This window comes from Notamacropus eugenii, chromosome 3, assembly GCF_028372415.1.
Source record: "Notamacropus eugenii isolate mMacEug1 chromosome 3, mMacEug1.pri_v2, whole genome shotgun sequence".
NCBI lineage: Eukaryota > Metazoa > Chordata > Mammalia > Diprotodontia > Macropodidae > Notamacropus > Notamacropus eugenii.
The window spans coordinates 21,765,181-21,787,819 of NC_092874.1; the positions used below are offsets into that span (position 1 = coordinate 21,765,181).

General features: G+C 43.0%; 1 protein-coding gene across 6 annotated transcripts in view; it reads right to left on the reverse strand.

Annotated features, from left to right (window-relative positions):
* Window positions 1–22,639, reverse strand: part of ANO10 (anoctamin 10) — a 219,101-nt gene that overhangs the window by 167,677 nt on the left and 28,785 nt on the right. For all 6 annotated transcript variants that reach the window (XM_072651086.1, XM_072651085.1, XM_072651084.1 and 3 more), the window contains exons 8-11: window positions 21,184–21,258; window positions 19,939–20,121; window positions 16,599–16,790; window positions 14,981–15,109 (exon numbers count right to left, since the gene is read on the reverse strand). In XM_072651086.1, coding sequence (XP_072507187.1) covers window positions 14,981–15,109; window positions 16,599–16,790; window positions 19,939–20,121; window positions 21,184–21,258 — 579 coding nt within the window. The remainder of the gene's footprint in view (window positions 1–14,980; window positions 15,110–16,598; window positions 16,791–19,938; window positions 20,122–21,183; window positions 21,259–22,639) is intronic.

Here is a 22,639-nt window from a genome sequence, read left to right on the forward strand (position 1 = left end):
TCAGCTTCCTACACTGCTCACTAATGCTCAAGATGGTCTAGCTGAAAGAAGGAACACAAGTGAAGGTCCAGGACCATCTCATGTGGAACGGGAAGCATTCTGAGTTGGTCAAGTACAGTAAAGGAGCCAAGACACTGAAAGTAAGCAGAGAAGAGATTGGATGGGTGCATGGTGCCAAGCCACAAAGGGCTGCGAAAAGAAATGGGGGTTTGCTGTGACAGGCACTGGGAAAATGCTGGTGATTCATGAGTAGGAAAAGTGAAATGTAACACAGGTGGTCATTCCCTGTTTTCCTGGCACCTGTATTTCTAGAGGACAGTTTAAAGCATGGAGAAACAAACAGAAAGGAGAGTATGGCCATCATCCAGGCATAAAGTATCTAGAAGGGCAGCCAAATGGTAAAAATGCCTTTGGGAAATGCGGCAGAGAAAGAACTGGAAGAAGCTGATGGATGAGGTAACAAGTGGAGATACTGCTCAGGAATGGGTTTGACCTGCAGAATTTCAGTTAGAAAGGCCCTTAGAAGCCTGCCAGTCTAAGCCCCCACAACACACCAATAAATAGTTTGCCAGCCTTTTCTTGAAGACCTCCAGTGGTGGGGAACCCCACTTTTTCTGATCCCATTTTGAGTGAACCCCAATTGTTAGGAAGCTTCTTCTTTACATCAAACTAAAATCTGCCTCCTCTTCAATTTCTGCCATTGCTGACCTCTGGGACAAAGCAACAAGTCCAAACGCTCAAAGACAACTAGTCTGTCCCTTGTCTGTCTTCTTTTCTCCAAGCTAAATAAAACTTCCTTTTCCTTCAGAGAATCCTCCTACAGCATAATCTCCAAGTTTTCCACCCTACTGGCTATCCTCTTCTGGACACTCTCTAGTTGATCAAGTCTTTCCTAAAACATAGCATCCAGACTTGGCACCAATACTGCAAAAGCAATATGACCAAGGCAGGGGGCAGTAGGATGATCATTCCCCTATGGCCCATGCACTATAGCTTGAGACTTCATTCAATTAGGGACTACCATCTAAGAGTGCTGCCTCACACTGAGTTGGTGGTCCAGAAAACTCCCTAAATACTACTACTGGTCACCATTTTGTATTTCTGCAAAATATTTTTGAACTTTAGAAGTAACGTTTCCAGTGAAGCTTGGAAGGAGGGCTGGTAGAGCTGGAGAGGGATGGCCTGCTCAGTTTCAAGCATTACTGGGTCATCTGAGTAAAGTTTACCCCAAAGAGAACAACTGATAGTCACAGGCAAGATGCTGGAATGGCTAAAAGAGATTCAGTCCCAATCTAAAACTTTCTAATCCAATTTAGACTCCTTATTGTGGCCAAGACGGCTGTGATTCCTGTTTTAGAAACTGTCCTCATCAACCATCTCACACACTCATGTTCTACTCCCACTATAAATGAACGAATCGATGGATAGATGGATGAGGCCATCCTTAGGGCCCTCTTCACCCAGAACCTTTTGCTTCCTCCTTGAGGAACAGCTTGCCCCACAGCCTCAGTAATTTCATGAGAATCTGCTCACTAATCACTCCTGGCTAGGCTACTGGGAATTACTAATAGGCAGGAAGGCTCATGCTCTCCCTCTAATATCTGCACAGATCATCACCTAAAGGAAATCTCATTTTCAGCCTTATGAAAGGCCTTTTAAACCAAACAACATCATTATGGTCCCAGTGCCCTCAGAGTGGCCAAGACTCACAAAGTCACAGCAGATCCCACTGTGAGATGGTGTCTTAAGAGTCTGCAAAAAATTCTCTGCACAACAACCTTCTGAGGTATGTAGTCTGAGGTAATTTGGGGATAATTCCCCATGTGTCACGTAAGAAACCTGAGGCTTAGAGAGGTTAACAGCCTGCTCATGACTGATTGATGTGAGAGCTTCTCTAGATCTCACCACAATCCAAGTACCGTCTTTGGCCCACCAAGCACCTGCTGCCTCTCAGCAGTCATTAAGCCCGGTGAGGCAGCAGGTCCACTTAACTTACTATGTTAGCCTAAGTACTACTAATAAAAACCCGCATTTATAGGACAAGCCACAGGATTTAGAGATGCCAAGGGCCGTAAGGTTCATATTGTCTACCTCCTCCTCTTTGAATAGATGAGGAAATAGGGGCTCAAATTACTCAGGTAACTTGGCTACCACCATGAACCAGGTGGCAAATAGCCAAGCTCCCAGCTGGGATGTGACCCCAACTTCTGTGGCTCTCAATCAAAAGCCCTGGATGCTGCACCGCAGCAGCCTTGGGAGCCTCATGGGGGGCTGGAACGGGACAAATTTCCCATCCCCAAACAAGGTGAGAATAGTCCCAAGAGAGGCATGAGAAGAACTAACCAGAAAGCTAACTGGGGGAGGGTGGTTTGTTAGGGGCGATTAACTCTGGGGGGGTCTCATCTGATTCAGTCCTAGTCCCTGTCTACTTCTGCTTCTGTCTCCTAATGCAGAAGAGTAGCAGGCCAGGACCCTGCCAGAATCACTCCAGTTGGTTTTAGAGCGTGTGCTTGTTGTCCTTGCATTTGGGTGTGGCTGTATTTGATGTTCTCCAACAAAATGACCAAGTGTCAGGACTCAGGATGGGCTGGGGATTGGGCTTCCTGATTGGGCTCTTGCTTCACCTCTCACCTGTGTTTCACTGTGCTCTCTTGTACTAAGTCTGTGTCTGCCTTCCCCCCCAAACTTCCTGGCAGGAGATGGTTAACTAAAAAGTTTATGTTTCAAAAGTCTTCTCAGGAAGCAAAATAAACATGGAGCTCAGGTGCCAACAAAAGTCAAGTAGGTAGCAATTTTCTGTAGAAGACGACCTAAGATGTCAACAAAATAAGCCCTTAGGATGACAAGGGGCTGTCAGTAAACAGAAAAGCCAGATTCATGTCGTCAACTGTCAGGGCCAAAAAGATCACGGATGAATGAATAAGCTAGGTATCAAATGTCTGCCATGTACAGCACTGTGCTACATGTGGGTGCTGGGGGGTGGAACATTGAGGCACCTGCTTTCCAGGTGCTCACCTTCTAGGCATTGGAGATGACACAAAGAAGGGGATCCAGGCTTCAGAGACAGGAACAGGGGTGGAGAAAATGACAATGCATCTTCTCTGGTACCATTTCTATGGATAAAATCAAGCTTATTTCTATCACTGAGTCAGCTGAAGGGCCAAGAGCTTCTTTTTCTAAGATTTCAGGTCTTATCAGTCAGTCAGCAAGCATTTCCTAAGCATATGTGTGCTGTGTGCCAGGCACTGTGCTAAGTATCTGAAGATACCGAAGAACATCATCCCTGCCCTCCAAAAGCTTCTACTCTAACGGTGGCCAACACAAAGATGATTATCTGTATGCATCAGATATCCAGGGCAGACCAAAGGCAATCTCAGAGAAAAGGCCCTGGGGCAGCGGAGGAGAGAAAGGGCTTCTGCAGAAGGAGCCAAGAGACAGAAGGGAGGACAAGAGCATTGCAGGCAGAGGAGCTGGCCAAGAGCCAGGAGGTGCAGGGGGCCTTCATCTCATCTTCTTTTATGTCTGAAATATCTGTGTCCACACTTCTCCCCACCTCATTAGAATAAATTCTTTGAAACCAGAGTATACACAATATACCTTTGGTATTTCTTCATCTAGAACAGTGCTTTGCTTACAGTAGGTGCCAATAATAAGAAGAGAGGGAAGAAAAGAAGGGGAGGAAGGGAAAGGGAAAGGACGTAGTGAAGAAATTTAATGTTAAGCATATAGGGTATCTTCAGCATTTGAGAATAAGAAGAACTTTAGGCAGTTATTTTAATAATAAGGTGATTGTTTAAAAAGTAGATGCTCATTAATTAGGGAATACCTAAACAAACTGTGGTACAAGTATAATAATGGAACACTGAGCTCTAAGAAATGATGAGTACGAAGAATACAAGAACAGTATGGACAGACACAGATAAATGCAAAGTGAAGGCAGCAGGATCAGGGAGACAACGCACACAACTACAATGAGCATGCAATGACTCCGACAATGGAAATGGAAAGCACAAGGAAGTCCAAACAGAGAGCTGTACAATGATAACGACCCACTTTGACCCCAAAGCTAAAATCGAAGACCGTGTCTCCCTCTCTTCTTTGTGTGCGTGTGAAATACTGTGTGTGACGGCAGATTTCATTAATGTGTTCATTAATTTGACTAAAATGTGTTTTTTTTTATTTTCCCCTGGTTTTGAATGTTTGTTATATGTGATGTCTGTCTGGAGGAAGTGAGGCACATATTTGGTAATGAAGGTAACCTAACTTAAAAACAAAAAGCTATTCATGTAACTTAAAAATTAATAAAATAAAATGATTTTTGAAATTGGGATTTTTGTCAGTTCCATATTTAGATCTATTTGAAGATGTATCAGCTACTCCCCCAAACCAAGACTCTAATGACAGAGTGGGACTTGCCTTGAGGTCCCCATTCCTCTGACCGCATATGTTTTCTGTTCACCAACACAAACAAGTGAGAGACCCCAATGGGTACAAATTCACAGCATCCCATTCAAACGCCCTGTATGTTTACAACACAACACTAGATGGCAGTAGAGACACGAGAGTGACGCTCTGGTCTTCAGCCTACCATGGACAGGATGTCCACTTTTGTCTTAAGACTCTTCCACCAAATCATGCACAAAGGCCCCATCAGGGGAAACATTCACATGACTCAACGGACCTGGACACACAATCCAAAGAGCCTCCATGGTCTGGACAGGAATGCACTAAGGACTTGTGGCCATTGTTGTGGTTATCGTGTTTGCCTTCGTGGCCGGAGAAGACCGTGCCATCAGAGAGATGATGACATGACTTTGAGAGGGGGAGGGCTGTGCAGAGCACCAGCCTCACCTCTCCTCCAGAGCCGTCTGACTCCAGTGACCAGATATCATCAGGAGGACTGGAGAACTGAAGAGTCAGGAGGAAGGGAAAATATGCTGAACTGAATTTTTCCCATTCATGCAGATTTTATTGTTTGGTCTGGCCCCAGGCTTTCATCAGTAGAGCTTAATGAACATGGGAATGGCCCTGGAGTAAGAGTAGAAAAGGCGGTATCACAGGAGCTGGCTTCAAATTCTGACTCTACTGCTTGTTAGTCATGGAAGTAGCCGTTTGGCAGTCACGTGGAAAAAAGGAACGGAAAGGAAAGAAAATAAAGGAATTATTTTTACATATATATATATATACATACACGCGCATATATATGTATATATATATATAAACTGTATATCAATAGAATGTACTTTATACCTCAAGCATTTTGTTTTATGCATTTGAAAATACTTTTCTGAGAATGGGTCTATGATACAGGGCAAGATTCAGACCCAGTGGAGCAGAGGAAGACAAATGCTATTAAAGCAGACCCAGTAAAAGATGATGAGGGCCTGAACTAAGACAAAGATTGTATGAGAGAATCAAAAGATACTGTAGAGGTAGAGGGGGCAGTTAGGTGGTGCAGTGGACAGAATGCTGGGTCTAGAGTCAGAAGAGCTGAGTTCAAATCCAGCCTCAGACATTTACTAGCTGTATGATCCTGGGGAAGTGATTTAACCCTGTTTACCTCATATGCAAAAATGAGCTGGAGAAGGAAATAACAAACCACTCCAGTATCTTTGCCAAGAAAACCCCAAATGGGGTCATGAAGAGTCAAACACAACTGAAACAGCTAACAATAACAAAGTAGAAGTAGAATCAATAAGATTTGGCAACTGATTGAATATGGAAAAGTGAAGCATCAAAGAGGATCCCACAGTTGCAAATCCAGGAAGGATGGAAATGTTTCTGGACTGATGGGAACAAAGGAGGGGTGGTTGTGGGGGAAATACAATGAAGTCTATAGTCTACTGATTCTACCATTTTGGACAGGTTGAGTTTCATCTGCCTACAGGACACCTTAAGGTAGAGATGTCTAGCAATCATCTGGTAAAAGAGGACTGGAATTCAGGAGAAAGATTTGAGCTGGGTATATATAGATTTGGGAGGTACCTGCTTAGAGATAACCATTGAATGATGGAAGCTGATGAGACCACCAAGGACAGAACTGTGGGAAATGTCTACACTTACTTGGAATATGATAGAGGGAATCTAAAAAAGGGGCCAAGAGAACCACTTCCCAAAAGTCAAAGAAAAAACCAAGTGTCTAGGAGTCAGTGTGGTAGATGGTAGAAGCAGCAGAGACCAAGAAAGAAGAAGGCCAAGAAGAATTCCACTGGATTGGGCAGTTAAGAGATCACTGGTCACACTGGAGAAGAACAGGGACAGTGACAGTGACAGTATTAAGAAAAGTCTTCAAATTAATTATTCTAGATACCAAATCTCTCCCAAATTTGCAATTATTCTAGAAACACACAAAGTCAACAGCTTTCTACCCCCATCCTTAAACATTCTTTTATTTATTAATAGAAATTCAAAGGACAGAAATGCATTTCCTCTACTTTTTCAACCTGCCTAGAGAAATCAAGCAAAAGTGTTCTAAAATCAAAGCTTAAACTGAGTGCTTTTCTCATCAAGATGCTCAAATGTCAGCATGAGAATTTACTTTTTTATATGGATTTATGGATTATTTTATACGGATTTATGGAATTAAGAAAACTTCTACTTTAATATTCTGCAAATTATCAGACTCAGGAAGACTAATCTTTACATTTTTAATTTCTAGAGGCTGCGACTGAATATGTAAAACACGGAATGCTCTGAGAACGTCAATTTTTAAAAAAATTCATGACATTATCATTTCTTACATAAGAAACAAATTGGGCTAAGGCATCATTTTTAATGTAAAAATACTAAGAGTCAGCTTCTTCATATTAAAGGAACTTTTTTGTATGAACCTGAGTGGCATAAATAGAAACAATATGGTCATTAAATCCCAGGGGCTTTGATTAACCTTTAACATGCTGCATGACTGAAACTGCAGACTGACTTTACATACTTAGGTGGGGCTGAGCCCCATAACTGCATTTTTCTACTTTACTGAGTAAACATTCCATTTGGGGTCACAATGATAAACACAGATGATGCCTATCTTGGAGAAACTGAAGGTTAGAATAGAATAGTTATTTATTTGCTGTAGGGATGGGGAAGAAAAGAATTTTTTAACGCTTTCTATGAGTTTCATTTTGACACAAAAACTTCCAAGTTTGGGAACAGCCACAACAGATATGTACACACACACACACACACACACTTTAAGGTTTACAAAGCACTTTACAAACATTGTCTCATGTGTTCCTCATAACTCAGGGAGGTACATGCTATAGGTATTATAATTATCCCATTGTACAGATGAGGAAACTTAGAAATTAAAAAAAAGAAAAGACAAGCTTGTTCTGGAGACAACTTATAAATGGTAAAGCAGGATTTGAATCCAGGATTCACTAACTGAAACCCTGTTCGAAACAAAATGGTGAATGGTAAACATTTAAACGTGGTCATAGCGGAAAGGGGGAACATGTTGCTGTTCGGCATGACGTGGGTCAGGGTAGGAATGCAGGCGTGAGAGGAGAGATCTTAAGGCAAAGCACGCCAGCGGAGGATAATCTCATCAGCTCCAGCGGGGAGAGGTAGGCCATCCCTCAGGCAGCTGTAACGGGGGATGAGGATAAGAAATTTTATATTTCAAGGCCCATAGCAGTGTAACACAGAATAAAAGCCCATGATAAAAGGAAATATCCAAATCAGCAGTAATACGCTTAAATATTCCCTCATTTCTGAGGGAGAGGAGTAATACAAGAAGAAGAATTCCTTTGATTCTAGGAATATATAACCCCAATCTTGCCTCCCTGTTGTGACCTTCATCAGGTACCAGGGTCGTAGGATCTGGAGTTGGAAGGGCCCTAAGGGGTCAATGAATGGAACACCATCTTACGGATGAGGAAACTGAGTCTCAGTGAACCCTTGATCCAGCAAGCCATCACCACTCAGAAGGCCCATGTTCCCTACTGGACAGCACCACTGTTCAATGGGATGGTTTCTTTCTGATCCTGTCATAAGCCTCAAAAAATGCCATAAGAGACTTTCTGGGACAGAGAACAAATTGTTCAGAATGGGGAGCAAAGCTTTAAAAAGAGAACATCTGATCACTCTTCATATAACTGTTTCCCACCCAAATCAAACTAAGATTAATACTTCCAGCCTACAGGCAGAATTGAAGGCGAGAGTGCCCACAATCGGTCTTATTCTTTTCCTGACATTTTTATTAAGTTTCACCTCATACTAACAGAAGCCATGCACATACATCTAGGCGTGAAGAGAACTTGAAGTGCATTTCATTTATTATTGAACTTTCTCACCAGAAAGAAGATGGAAGGAAAAGTACCAGAGCCTTTAATTTCACAAATTCAAAGAGAACCAAACCTGTTTTCAAGCAGCATTTAAAAGAATGTGGATGGATGTAGGTGCACACATAACCATCTGGCCCCAAAAAGGTTATTCGTGTGTCAGGAGGACAACATGGCAGCCAAACCCTGAACCTGGTAGCACAGAGAAAGCAGGAGACATACCTCCTTTCTGCAGGTAAACATGTGTACGTATGGCTATGGATTGGGAAGTATTCACTCAGCCAAAACAAAATGTATCAGTAATTTTTTTAATTAAAAAAAATATACCCGGCACTGTCTCATTTCTATTACAACATGTGTAATATGACAGTACTGTCTCATCTTTATGAGACCCACCTAAAGTACAAAAAATGAGATATCATTGCTGGAGGAGCGAGTGAAAGCCAATTCCAGAACCGAGATAAGCAGGAAGTCCCGTCTTCATCCTCTCACACCCAGTCAGTTGGCGAGTCCTGGTGGGTCCCCCACAGTAGTGTGTCCTGCAGCCAAGCCCTCCTCTCTAGGGCCACTGCCTTCCCACCTCCCAGACTGCGTGCTCATCCCTCTCCCCTAGATGGAAGCTAAAATTTTTCAGACATTATGGGTAGCACATAGAGGCCTTGAATGGGTCTTCCCCTTCCCCTCAGTTTTTACAGAGGAGAAGAAGGAGCAGTGACAGTGATCCCATAGGCCCTCTGCAGAGGCTAGCACAATGAGGGCACACAGGGACCTTTGGTCTCCTTAAGATTCTTCCAAAGTCATCTGTCTCCTCCCTAGATTAAATCATTCTACTGCCCTGAGCCTGGCAAATAGGCCCTATTTTGTGACCTTTCTAGTTACATCCTTCTACTTCTTTGACCTTCAAGTTCCCAGTTTTGTTGAGGGTTAAAGGTACATTTTTAAAAGGAAACTATCTGAACCAGTTAGGCCCAACAAACATGGACTAAGCACCTATTTTTATGTAATGCATTCTACAGGCTCCTATAACCCAAAGACAAACCATCTCAGCCTGCCCACCTGCATCATGCTAACCCAGTAAGCACCTGGGCATACAAAGACAAAACAGGATACAACCTTTGTTCTCAAGCTTACATCTTAATGTATAAATATAAGTATGGACAGACTAAATTTCAGGCCGTTAGAAGAGAAGCAGGGAGGCTGTGGGCCCTAGGAAAGGATAGAGCCCTGGCACAACCAGGGAAGAGGCCCAAAATGGAGAGAGAATGTTCTGGAGGAGGAGCAGTGAGCAGGATAGCCTGCCTGGACAAGGAAGGAAGGCCCAGGCTAGGAAGGGTTCAAAGACCAAAAACAGGAGTCTCCATTTGATCAAACTGGCATCAGGAGCCCCTGGGGTTTATGAAACAAGGGAAACACTGATGGAAAAGGAAGAGCCAGAGAAGACTCAGAGGTTTTGAGGCTAGAAAATGGTGATACCATTACCAGGAATGTAAAACTTCAAGAGATAGGTCTGAAGTAAAGTTCACTTTCACATAGGATGAATTTAAATTTTATAGCAATCACAGCAATAGCTCCCACTTACATGGTGCTTTAAGGTGGCCACCTGGGGAATGAGGTACCACTTGCAGGATATTATCATCCTAATTTTACAGATGAGGAAATTGAGACCCAGGATGACACAGCTACTAAGTCTGTGGGGTGGATTCCAGAGTCCAAGTTCACACTCTGTCCATTCCGGGATTCTGCCTCGCATTTCGAAAGGCAGGACCAGAGGGGGATCACACGGAGTCAGTGGGGCAGACTTGCACAAGGAGGTGATCATAGAAAGGATGTGGAGAAAGTGCAGAGACAGACAAGAAATGGGCCCATTTAAGGGGGGAAAGGAAGAACATGAACCACAAAGGAGATAGAAAAGGTTCACTCCAGCAGATGAGAGGACCACAGTCTCGGAGGTCACAGGGAAGGGGGAAGGGAAACATGAAGGGGAAAATGGAATTCTGGAGGCCAAAGGGAAAGACAGGAGGTAGATGAGCTCCCATACACACCTATGTGGAAGAATGAGGATTCTGTTTACTAGATCCTCAAGCTTTATTGTGTAAAATTTTATCTCCAGTTTGGACTCAGAGCCTAGATCCTGGACATGGATTACAGGACTGCAAAATTAAAATATAATGGCCCCAATCAAAGCAGAACATTTTATTTAAAGAATCAGTAATAAATGTACAGGACGAAGCCTTACACAAACACAGCCCCTAGCTTCCAAAAGGGGGTGACTCAGGGCACTTCTGACACAAATGGAGGTGTGTTTGTGTGGATTCCTTCATTAGTACTTTCTTCTTTCTCAAGTTACCTTATACTTAGCTGTGTTCAGAATGACATATCTCCCTAGATAGTCAGGGGCCCCTGAACTTGTTTTTGTTGCTTTTTAATTTTTATAACTGCATTTCAATTGAATTGGTTTTCTTTTTCTACAAATTTGATTTTTGTGCACTTAAAAATATTATTTTGGAGGATACAAAGGCTTTACCAGACTGACCACCCAAAGCGGCAGTGACACCAGAAAGTTGAAGAATCTCCAATCTAATCAAAATGTAGCATTTCCTTCAGTGATGGATGCACGGAGTAAAGCACTGCTCTAAGGAGAGGGCACAGGTTGACTTGTCCACAATGCCAAGAGGACTGTGACATTCAGAAGCCAAGAGGTCCTGCCTGCCCTACAAGAAGGCAAGCCACGTTGGAGCAAAGCCTGTTTGTCTATTGTGGTGCCCTGTATACAGCAGGTGCACTACAGATGTTTGTTGCATTGAAGAGTCAGTAGGAAGGGAAAACATGCTGAACTGAATTCTCCCCACCATATAGATTTTATTGTTTGGTCTGGCCCTAGGCTTGCATCAGTAGAGGGAGCTCTCCCATGTGGAAATCCCCTTGTCGTGGCCCAGCTCCGCAAGTCTCAGAACTTGGCTGGTTAAGTGACTATGGTCACCAGGCAAGGCAAGTCAGTGTCAGGAGTAGACCTTGAACTCAGGTCTTCCTGACTATCCATGACATCCAGCTGCAGCGTGAATAAGATACAATATGTCTACACACACTGAGCTACCTGTACAGATGGAGAAAGTGAGGGCCAAGGTCCTGGCTGAATCAAACCATAAAATCTTAGGGCAGCCAAGACTGAGGCTGGAGGGAACGAGCTCTCAAAAGGCACAAAAGTTGAGTCCCAGAAATGAACTGGGGCAGATAGGTGGTGCAGTAAATAGAGCACCAGCCCTGGAGTCAGGAGGACCTGAGCTCAAATCTGGCCTCAGATACCTGACACTTACTAGCTGTGTGACCTTGGACAAGTCACTTAACCCCAACTGCCTTGCTTCTCTCTTCCAAAAAACTTTTTTAGAAAGGGAAAGAAATGAACCTCAGGGGCACAGGTACGTTTTTACATACTCAAGTATGTACTCACATGTCAAGGCAGAAACAATGTCAATATTTTATAGAAAGAGAACATTTCCCTGATGCCCCCAACGACCTGGAAGGTGACTTTTCTTGGCGAGTTAGCGTCTGCTTTTTTCTTTCCATTAGCTCAGTTTTACATTAGATGCTCTAAAAGGACGCTGGGCAGAGGAACGTTTTCTCTCTTATCTAAGTGATGATGGGGCTGCACTCCGTAGCTGGGCAGGGAGCCCCCACTGCACTGGGAAGGGAGATCTTGTGAAGAAAGCAGATGCTTAAATCATTCTTTACTACACATTGAAACTGATTATTTGAAATAACGTGGCCCATTTCGACTGATTCATCGATCACTCGCTTCCATGGCAACAGGGCTGGAAACAAGCACCACAGAACAATCAGAAACCTTGGCTTTCTGCGGTTCAGGATGACGGGGAAGTGGTATGAAGATCAGGGCTAATCTCAATGAAAAGACAGAATAAAATACTTGTGCCAGGTATTGTCAGTGAGCAGAATACTGTGAAAGAGAAATGTAGACCATAATTATAGTCACTGATATTTATATATGACATTAAAGTTAGCGAATCTCTCGTATAAAAATGTATGTAGGTATGTACATATGTACACAGACACACACAGATAGAAAAAGATATAGATTAGATACAGAAATCCCCTCTCACCTAAGCCTCAGGGGTCCCCTTAAGCTAGGTAATATCAGTAAGTATTATTAGCTCCATTTTACAGGTAAGCAAACTGAGTCTCTCAGAGGTTAAGTTCTGGGGTTTGGATGACTAGGAGAGCACCAGAGGCCAACCCCATTCCCAGAACTCCACTTTTCCTTTCTAGAGGATAACACTCAACACCACCAACTCCTCTGAATTCAAATGCAAATTCAATTTATCACCTTATTATTAGCGTACTATTCACTGGACTTTTAAGCCAGGAGAAGGCACTTCTGGCATCATCTAATCTACCCAGTCCATTTTATAAAAGAGGAAAGTGATTTGCCAAGCCCAGTGGCTCGGCTGGAGTAAAAGCCCTGGGGGTGGGGTGGGGGTTCGGGGCCCAGCCCCAGGAGGCGACAGTCAGTGTGTGTGTCAGAGCAAAGTCCTGAGCCCCAGCTTTCTTGTCTCCCACCCACCCGGCCTCAGGACTCTGTGTCACAGCACAAAAGACTTAAAGTGGAGGTATAGCAGAGGGGAAAAGTGTGCGTTGATTTGCTGAAGGGTTGGTTTATTTTGGGGGTAGAGGAGTGGGCAGCTGACCCAGGCCCAAGGTCCTCTATGGACGGCAGAATCCCAGAGCTAGAGCCAGAAGGAACTTGGGCGATCATAGAGTTGTTTACTTCTCACTGAACAGAAGGGGAAAGTGAGGCCAAGGAGCTCAAGTGACTTGCTCCAGGACCTCCAGGTTGGAATCGGAGCCCAGGTTCCCCATCCTCAGGAACCTTGTTACTTAATCTTGGAAACCGGTCACCTTTACACCCACATAGACTATCTGGTTTGGCTGTTGTAGAATGCAGCAGACAAGTAGCAGACCACACCAGTTCTCAGAACTATGAATTACCTGAGGGCAATTGGAACCAGTGAAAAGAGGTCTAAAGAAGCTACGGAAGTTCCCCTCCTCCCCAGCCTTCTCTATGGACTAGTAGATTATTATGCAAAACAGCTTCCCTGAGGCTGTGCCATCCTAGAGACTCCTGTACGGTGGAAATGTATTTAAACCCTGTTCCCACACCCCCTCAGGGACACTCTGGAGTGGTGGCTGGATTGAAAGACCCTTTGTAGTGGCTACTTCAGCAATCCTCTTTAATTCAAACTAATTCAAGCATTTTATCTTAAGACAGATGCAAACAAGAGAGACCCTTAGAAGTAAGATATGAACCTGACTTACTAAACTTCAGGAAGAGGTGGGAAGAAGGCTCCTCTAAGTCCAAGCCAAAGGTGCTTCCTGGAGTATAAACCACTGAAAATACATCTTGTGTTTTGTCCTTCATTCTCATCAGGAAAGTGATATCTGGACTTGCAAGTTAATTGGATCGAAGTGAGGGGGGCTGTGCAAAGTCATCAGCCTCACTTTCTTCTCTGGAGTCATCTGGATGCCGTGGCCAGATATGGATCAGGATGACTGGGGATGGCCCAAGGTGTAGTGGAAGATCTGGTCTTTCCCAAATCTCAGTCTGTCTGAGGCAACGCCCATTTAAAGTGATTAAGGCCAGGCAAGAAGAAATAAGCTACAAAGAAGAGTCATACTGACCAAACCCCAGAGGTCTCCTTTGGTGGGAGGAGAAAAGCCCTAGGATCTTTACCAGAAGGAGAATAGCAAGAGTCAACTCCCTAAAGTTAGCGCATGCACATACATTTTGGCCTCATTGGCCTGGTCAAGCTGAGCCCTGCTGGTATATACACACCTCCTTGGTGCCAGGGAGGGACACACACACACACACACACACACACACACACACACACACACACACACACACACACACACACACACACACACACACACACACACGGAAGCCCCGCTGCTTGTCAAGCACAAAGGAGCAGACGTGAAAGCTGGGATCTGTGCAGGGACGCAATGTCGTATTTAAAGCCAGCAATATGGAGGGCAAAGCGTCCAAGCTGACCAGAAAGACTTTTCACAATGAAGCTAGAATATTAACACAAGGCTAAACACTTCACCCCGGCTTGGGACTGGCAGCTCAGAGAATTACGACCCAAAGGAAAGATAAATGTTTAAATTCATCACTTTCATTAAACTATAATACTGCTTTCACTTCATGTACATGATATTATAAAGCACAGAAATGAAATGTCCCTGTCTGTAACAGCTGAGAACTGAAAAATAAATCAAAAGGTATTTATTCAGTAACCTGTTTGCTGAAAATAAAATCATCAAATCAAATCATTAGGTAAGTTTTATTCTGAAATTAGAAATGACTTTCCCTTAGCATGGACTCCCACTTACTAAACATATGTACATATATACAGAGACTCACAAATCATTTTCACAGCCACCCATTCATTCAGCTTTGATCTCTTCATTAGTAATGAGGCCTCATCTCTGCTTTTCTCTGACTTGGTGACTATTTTTTAAATTACTGGGAGAGGGCCAGAGACCTACTTTCCTTAGTCCTTTAACTGTGTCCCTGTGTTTTCTTATATGTAAATTCAAGTGACACCAGACTACCAGTGCCAGACAGGCAGGCAGATTCCATCACTGTCATCACCATCACCACCAACACAGTTAGAATTTCCACTTACCTCCACAGCCACCACCATCAAAATAAGGTCTGTTTTTGAATCTGGGAAAACTGCATTTAATTGTGGAGACATTCCAATCAGCGCACAGTTGGTCACCACTGCTATAACACTCATGGTCTCAAAAGCCAACTAAAAAGAACAAAAGGCCGTGTGATTGACAAATGTCTCAGCTTGCTCCGAACCCTCCTTTTCTTCCTCTTTTCTTGCTATGACATGGGGACAGAGGAGAGCTACAGGAAAATTCTTCCTTAGCTCCAAAGACTAAATTTTTTAAAAAACGCTTTTTTCTATATCAGCGGATCTCAAACTTTCCAGACTCAGGACACTCTTCAAAGTTAATGAGGACCCCATATGGTTTATGTGAGCTGTATCTACTGATATTTACCATATAAGAAACTAAAATTGAAAAGTATTTAAATTTTGTAAATATTTATTTTCAAATAACAATAACAAATCCATCACATAATAACATCCAGGGCATATATTATGAAAAATAACTATTTTCTGAAACTACCTGCCTTCACTCCTCCCCTCCACCACTGATGTATCATAAGCTCTTTCACAGGTTGCATACTGCATCTGGTTTAGCTCTTCTCCATATAAAAAGGCAATTAGCTCTAAGGACAACAAGGTTGTGAGCACCAATCAGATTCTAAGCCTCTGAGCACTCTGTGGGTGCTCCCTGGAGAGCACTGCTCAGTACCCAGGCACTCTATCATCACTAGTAGCAAACAGAACCTTTAAAGAAGGCCAAGTGGGTGACTGAATTCAACAGTTACTCAACATCTTCTCCCACTGGCCAGTTTTGGACATTTTCTAAACTTAAGGAATCCTTTACAAAATCTGACCCTTTTATGGAATCCCTTAAAGTCAGCCACCTTGGCTTCTGACATATTAAGGAAGACCAGGGCAGCCAAGTTACAAAGTAGACAGCGGGGGCAGAAAAGGGCAGCTATAGACAATGCCCTTATCTTGGTGGGAGGGAGGGAGCAGCGCTGCCCGTAGACACACACTTCCTTCTCTGGAATGGCACAGTATGGGGATCTCTGGATCCTGCCTGCCTTTCTCTCTGCATTCCTGAGTAATGTGTGCCTATGGACGCTAAAGATCTGAGTTTATCTTGTCTGGAACACTGCAGGCAAGGTGTTATAAATCTCCAAAGGTATAAATATCCTTTCTTGGGTCCAGGATGCCCCTGTAATCTCATCCATCTCTTAGCTCAGCGGCCCTGGCTCATCCCAGGGGGGAGAAGTGTTCCACAAACAAGCTGCTCTGTTGTTGGGGAAATACTGCCTTACACCCATGGCCCAGGCTGAGGAGACAGTGCTCTGACCATTAAAGCCCAAGAGGAAGTTTTGGACAGAATTATAAGTACACTGAAGACACACCAGCTGTGACCCCAGAACTCAGAACTCTACAACTCAGAGGGACATAAGAAATCAAGTATTTCAATACCCTCATCTGACAGATGGTAAAACTGAGGCCCAGATAAGTGAAGTGATTCAATGAAGGCCACGCAACAAGTTAAAAGTAAAAACAAGCCTAGAATCAGATCCCTTATGTTTTCGCTCTTTAAAAAAAAACCAGAAAATTTAAAAGAGAAAAAGAAAACCACTACCTGCCAGACACCAATGCTGGCAGAAGGCTCTGCAAATGGACGCTTGAAGACCTTGCACATTTTTAAGGCATCTGAATTAATTTCAGTAAAGTTGTTCAGAACGGCAAAGGCAGCTGCTAACGGATAGACACATGAGAAAAGGCTCACGTAGCCAAACTGTAAGAAGAGTTCCAGGTAATCGTCAAAGGTGCCCTGGAAGAGAAAGGCACTGTAAGAAAACAGTACATGACACGTCACAGACAGCTCATGAAAACCAGGAACATTAATGATATTCAGGGCGTGTGTCTCCACTGACAGTCTGTAGTAGCGTCTCCCAGTACCTCCATCCCCAAACAGTGCAAATTTAGGCCTCAAAAAACTGTCACCTCCAGAACCAAAAATGAAAAATTGTTGTTTTTTTTTTAAAGCCATTCATTTCAAAGAGAAAGTGAATAACCCAGAATTACTGCTAAAAAGTAACGGTCTTTTGTGATATGCCCATGAATTTATTAACACATTAAAAAAAAAATCTCTGGTCTCCACCCCCCCACTCTGATCACATCCTTTTTGTAAGATCAGGAAACAAAACACAAAAGGAGGGAAAAGATATAAAAAGGAGAACCAGAGGTGAGGAGATGTTGGGGAGACAAAAGGACAGAAGGAAGGTGTGAGGAAACCCTTCTGCAACTGGGTTTTAAATCTTTGGCTTGGCCTGTTCCATCTCATTTATGTGCAAGGCCCAGTGCTAGGTGTCACTCAAAATGATTTAAAATGGTTCAGAAGGGGAAGAAGCACACACAATACCCAGTGAGAATGCAAGTTTGAGAAAACAAGAATCATGGGAGCTCCAAAGCTGGGTCAATCAGGAAGGCTCATTGTGTGGGGGGTGGGTACAGGGGAATATTGCTGGAAAATGATTATAAAGTAAAAGAAAAAGAAGTCTTTGAAGTTCAGTTAATAATTAACCCTTAGTCTCTTAATAAAAGAGCTTACACACAGCAAACCTCCAAGAAAGATAAATAGATAGCATGTTGTCCACTCTGGAGGCTGGAGAGGGCTGATACCTCCCAAGTGACTGTCAAGGAGACCCAAGAGAAGTTCTGTAGGGGCTGCTTTGAACAGGGAGACAAACGAAAAGATAGACTCTGTCAGCTCCCTGAGGGTTTGGCTTCTTTATGGCCTAGGAGAGCCAGAGGATGCTGCTGACTCCCAAGTGGCAGTGCTACTTATGCCTTATTTTACGGTGCCCAAGTAGATGGATGATGGTTAACCTTTAATAAAATGTTGGAGACAACAAAAGATCTTTATACATATATGACTGTGTGTGTGTATATGTGTGTGTATATACCTCTATGAGTACAAAGTCTATTTATATGTAAACAGAAGTGGCCAGAGGGGAGTAGGGGGGTGTGCTTGTACACACATACAATCTCTTCTCTCTCTCACCAATTTCTCAATTTATGCAGAATGCACATCTCTACAGTGACCCAGGTAAAGGGTTAACATGTTCGAACAGTGAGAAACTGCCAATATAAGGGCCACACACAACAAGACAAAAACCACTGAGAAAAGTTCATTAGATGTGGTCGTCAGGAAGTTGGCAATGGCCTTTCAAGGGAATAAATTAGGTCTTTTGCATGGGAGAAGCTCAGCTCACTATGCTTTCACTGGATAGTTTTTCCCCTAAACATGGTGGACATGTCTTCATTTCCTACCCAGCTGCCTTCCTTAGTACGTCAGCATCCTGACCCAGGAACACCTCCATCCTGGAAGAGAACTCCAACCTACTCAGTAAAGAGGATTGCCTTTCTTTCATACTGTTATGAAAATTTTTTTATTTAATTCCCTTTTATTAATTTTTATTATTACTCAGGGGAAGGAGAGTGAGGGCCTTTTCTCCTGGTTAGGAGGTTACTCAGCTAGCTGAAACCTGTCCCATGGGATGGGAAAATTTCTGCAAGGCTTCAGATGTTCCCAGACAGAAAGTCAAAAAGGGAGTCTAGGCTGCACAAAGTAATCTGACTGGCCTTACTTGAAATATGATCCCAACTGTCACTGATTTCTCAGTTACACTGATGACATATAAATCCCTTTCCCCTCAATCAGCACATTGTGAACCCTTTAAATAGGATTTAATCTGTATGTAATCTTACTTAGTTTACCTAAAGAGTTTGTTTAACTCAGTTTGTTCAGCTTTTATGAGCCTGAAGTATGGGATTGTGAATTGTCTTTTTAAACTTCTGTGGCCTAAAAGATTGTATGAGACTCTAATATGTAAAAGGATTTATTTCTCTAATATAATTTTCTCTTGTCAGAAACTCCAAGCCAGGTTGAGGATTATTTTTTTTAACCTTCTGAACCCATGCTTAAGTATAATAAAACCTAAGTTTTTAACATCTATAACTTCCACATAGAGGCAGATTTATTTTGGAAGAAGTAACCTACCATACGAACTCAAAGAAAAGACATTTTGCCCGTAACAATATTTGCATTCTTGGCACACAGAAAGTGCTTAATAAGTGTTTTTTGGCTGGCTGACAGTCACGTTAGTCATAAAGTCACCTTTATCACAAGTAAACTCAACATTACAGACTGATCATTTTATAGTTAATTATTTCATTATAGTCAGAAAGGAAAAAAAAATGAAAGGGCAACATGTGATCTACAAGTCAGCCTAAAAGACAGGAGGCATTTCAGAGCTACATTGGTGCAAAGCTCTCTCAACGAAGAAGGCCATTACTTGAAAGGATGTTGTATGGGGGTGGCTCCCAGACTCCCCCCATTCCCCACTTGGCCATCAGAGACTCGCCTCACTTGCAGCTGCTTTTCCAAAGGCCATCCTCCCTTCTCCCGCCTTTCAGGCGTGACGGACGTAATTTTGTCAAGATCTGCAAGGTTTTCAGAATTTTGGTAGATGCACTTGTGGTTGTTCAGTTGGTTTCAGTCATGTCCAACTCCTCATGACTCCATGTGGGGTTTTGTTGGCAGAGATGCTGGAGTGGTTGGCCATTTCCTTCTCCAGCTCATTTTACAGATGAGGAAACTGAGGCAAACAAGGTGAGGGGACTTGCCCAGGGTCACACAGCTAGTAAGTGGCTGACATCACATCTGAACTCAGGAAGATGAGTCTTCCTGACTCCAGGCCTGGTGTTCTAACCACTGGTCACCTACTTTTGAGCTACAAGCTTTTAGCTTTAAAGTGGCTCCTTTCAGGGGGAGGAGGGCAAGCTAGTGACCCCTGATAAGTGGTCATTTCAGGGCTATTGCCCTTTACAATGTATTGGCTAAAGAAATTTCATCAACATGTTTCAGCTCCAGAAAAGCTGAGCCCTGCCAACAGATACCAGCCATTCAGACTTACCAGGTAAGTCCCCTTCTCTCTTTCCAGCATGACTTGTTCATAGAGAGTAACATCCACATCTGCTTTTAAACCCTGCACCTTCTTCTTCACCCGTAAGCCACACTTCCTTTGGAGCCAATATGGAAGAAGGGTTTCTACAATTTGGTTCAGAATCTGAGAAGTGATCAGCAGAGTAGCCAAGCTCTAAAGAAAAACAAAAAACAAAAGCTGAGCAAGGGCACAACAGTATGGGACTGGACAGCAAGACGTGACAGAGCATCTTCAGTCGGGGGCTTGAGAGTTTTGGGCTAGGAGCCTTCAAGATCATGGTTCAAACTGTCCTTTCACACTGACCTGCTGGGTGAGCCTGCGGCACCTCCCAGGACTTCCTCACTCAGCCCTAGGCTGCCCCTGACAAGGGGCAAGGGCAGCTACAGCTCCCAACATGGGCAGAATTTCTAATCCTTTACCTACTCCTGTAATATGCAGCATGATGTTCTAAAAGAAGCCTTGGACAGGCGAGTGATCACAGGATGGTTCTGGCTCATCGGTCCCTTCTCAAGAAGGCTCAAAGAAGACCCCACTTTGGGGCTCAACCTCAGGAAGAACCAAAGTAGGCTGGCTGAAACTGTCTGCATGGGCAACAAAGGAGGAGGTGCCCACGACCACTTCACAATGCTGCTCTTGGAAACAACAGCTTCATTCATATAGGTCTCTCCTCAGACTGAAAAAGGAAAATTGACAGACCCTCCAGAGGCTTCTGGAGCAGAATAGCAAGTGGCAAAGAGGCTAATATAATGGAATGTGCTTTATTGTTATCAAGTTCAATATGGTTTTCAACTTCAGCAACTTATAAAACCAAATGTGGTGAAAACTGATCATAGAACTGTCATTTTAGTGTTGTACTAGATCTCAGATCATTTATCCAGGGGCTCCCAACTTGGGGGTAAGAGAATATTGCAAAGGAGCACGGGAAATATCTGGGCAATAATTATATTATACTACTGAAAGTAATTTGTTTTATTTTCTTATATATACGAGGGGTGGGGTTCAACTGAGTCGATCAGTCACCCCATCATACTTAACCTAGATTTGGAAAGACAGAGTGATTTGGGGTTGAGATTGGTCTTTAAGAAAAAAAGAGAAAAAAAAAGTTTCAGAGATTAAAATTTTACTTTCCCTTTGTGGAAGCATCAGCAGGTCTCTATCCATGCTATTCAGCTATAAAACTAATTTTTTAAAAATTGTACGGCTTTTCACACTCACCTGTCGCAAAAGTTTCATATCTCTCATCACAAAGGCAATGTAGAAGAGGGAGGCGAAACAATTAAGAAAGTTGAACTGCCAAAAAAAAAATTAAAAATGACTGCAGGTGTGAGAAGTTTAAAGTACTCTAAAAAACAAGGACAAATTCACTTCTATCTTCAGAATACAAAGCACTTAAAAAATAAAAAAGAGTTCTAAAAAAAAACCTGAAGGTAAACAGCAAAGACAAGTCATAAGGGACTTACTAAAGTTGAACTATTTACATTCCTATAGGGAAAGACAATATTTGTAACTCTTGAAACTATTCAGTATCTGGGTACTGGGTGGGATTACACACACACACACACACACACACACACACACACACACACACACACACACACAGAGCACAGGGTGAATTGAATAGGGTGGGATCATATCTTTAAAAAATGAAATTAAGCGGTGAGAGAGAAATATATTGGGAGGAGAAAGGGAGAAATGGAATGGGGCAAATTATCTCTCATAAAAGAGGCAAGTAAAAACCTTTTCAGTGGAGGGAAAAAGAGGGGAGGTGAAAGAAAAAAACATGAAGCGTACTCTCATCACATTCGACTAAAGGAAGGAATAAAATGCACACTCATTTTGTTATGAAAACCTATCTTACAATACAGGAAAGTGGGGGAGAAGGGGATCAGCAGGGTGGGGGGATGATGGAAGGGAGGGCAGTGGGAGGAGGGAGCAATTTGAAGTCAACACTCTTGGGAAGGGACAGGATCAAAAGAGAGAATAGAAACAATGGGGGGCAGGATAGGATGGAGGGAAATATAGTTAGTCTTACACAACACGACTATTATGGAAGTCATTTGCAAAACTACACAGATGTGGCCTATATTGAACTGCTTGCCTTCCCAAAGGGAATAGGTGGGGAGGGAGGGAGGAAGAGGCATTGGGAACTCAAAGTTTTAGGAACAACTGTCGAGTACTGTTCTTGCATACAACTAGGAAATAAGAAATACAGGTAATGGGGTATAGAAAGTTATCTTGCCCTAGAGGACAAAAGAGAAGATGGGGATAAGGGAAGGGAGGGATGTTAGAAGGAAGGACATATTGGTGATAGGGGCAATTAGAATGCTCGGCGTTTTGGGGTGGGGGGAGGGGAGAAATGAGGAGAAAATTTGGAACCCAAAATTTTGTGGAAATGAATGTTGAAAACTTAAATAAATTTAAAATTAAAAAAAAAAAAAAAAGGAAGCAGCCCATGAGCTGATTCAGAATGCTTGCACTTCCACTGCTGAACTTTCCCAAGTGTCTTACTGTGTATCCTATCACATATTATGTAATGTGTTATTCATGGCTCACAATTGTCACAGAAATAATAAAAATCCTTCATATTTGTAAAAAAAAAAAAAAAAAAGAACCAACCTGAACTTCCCCACCTAGATTTTTATTTTTGCCCATCTTACCTGCCCTGCCTCAC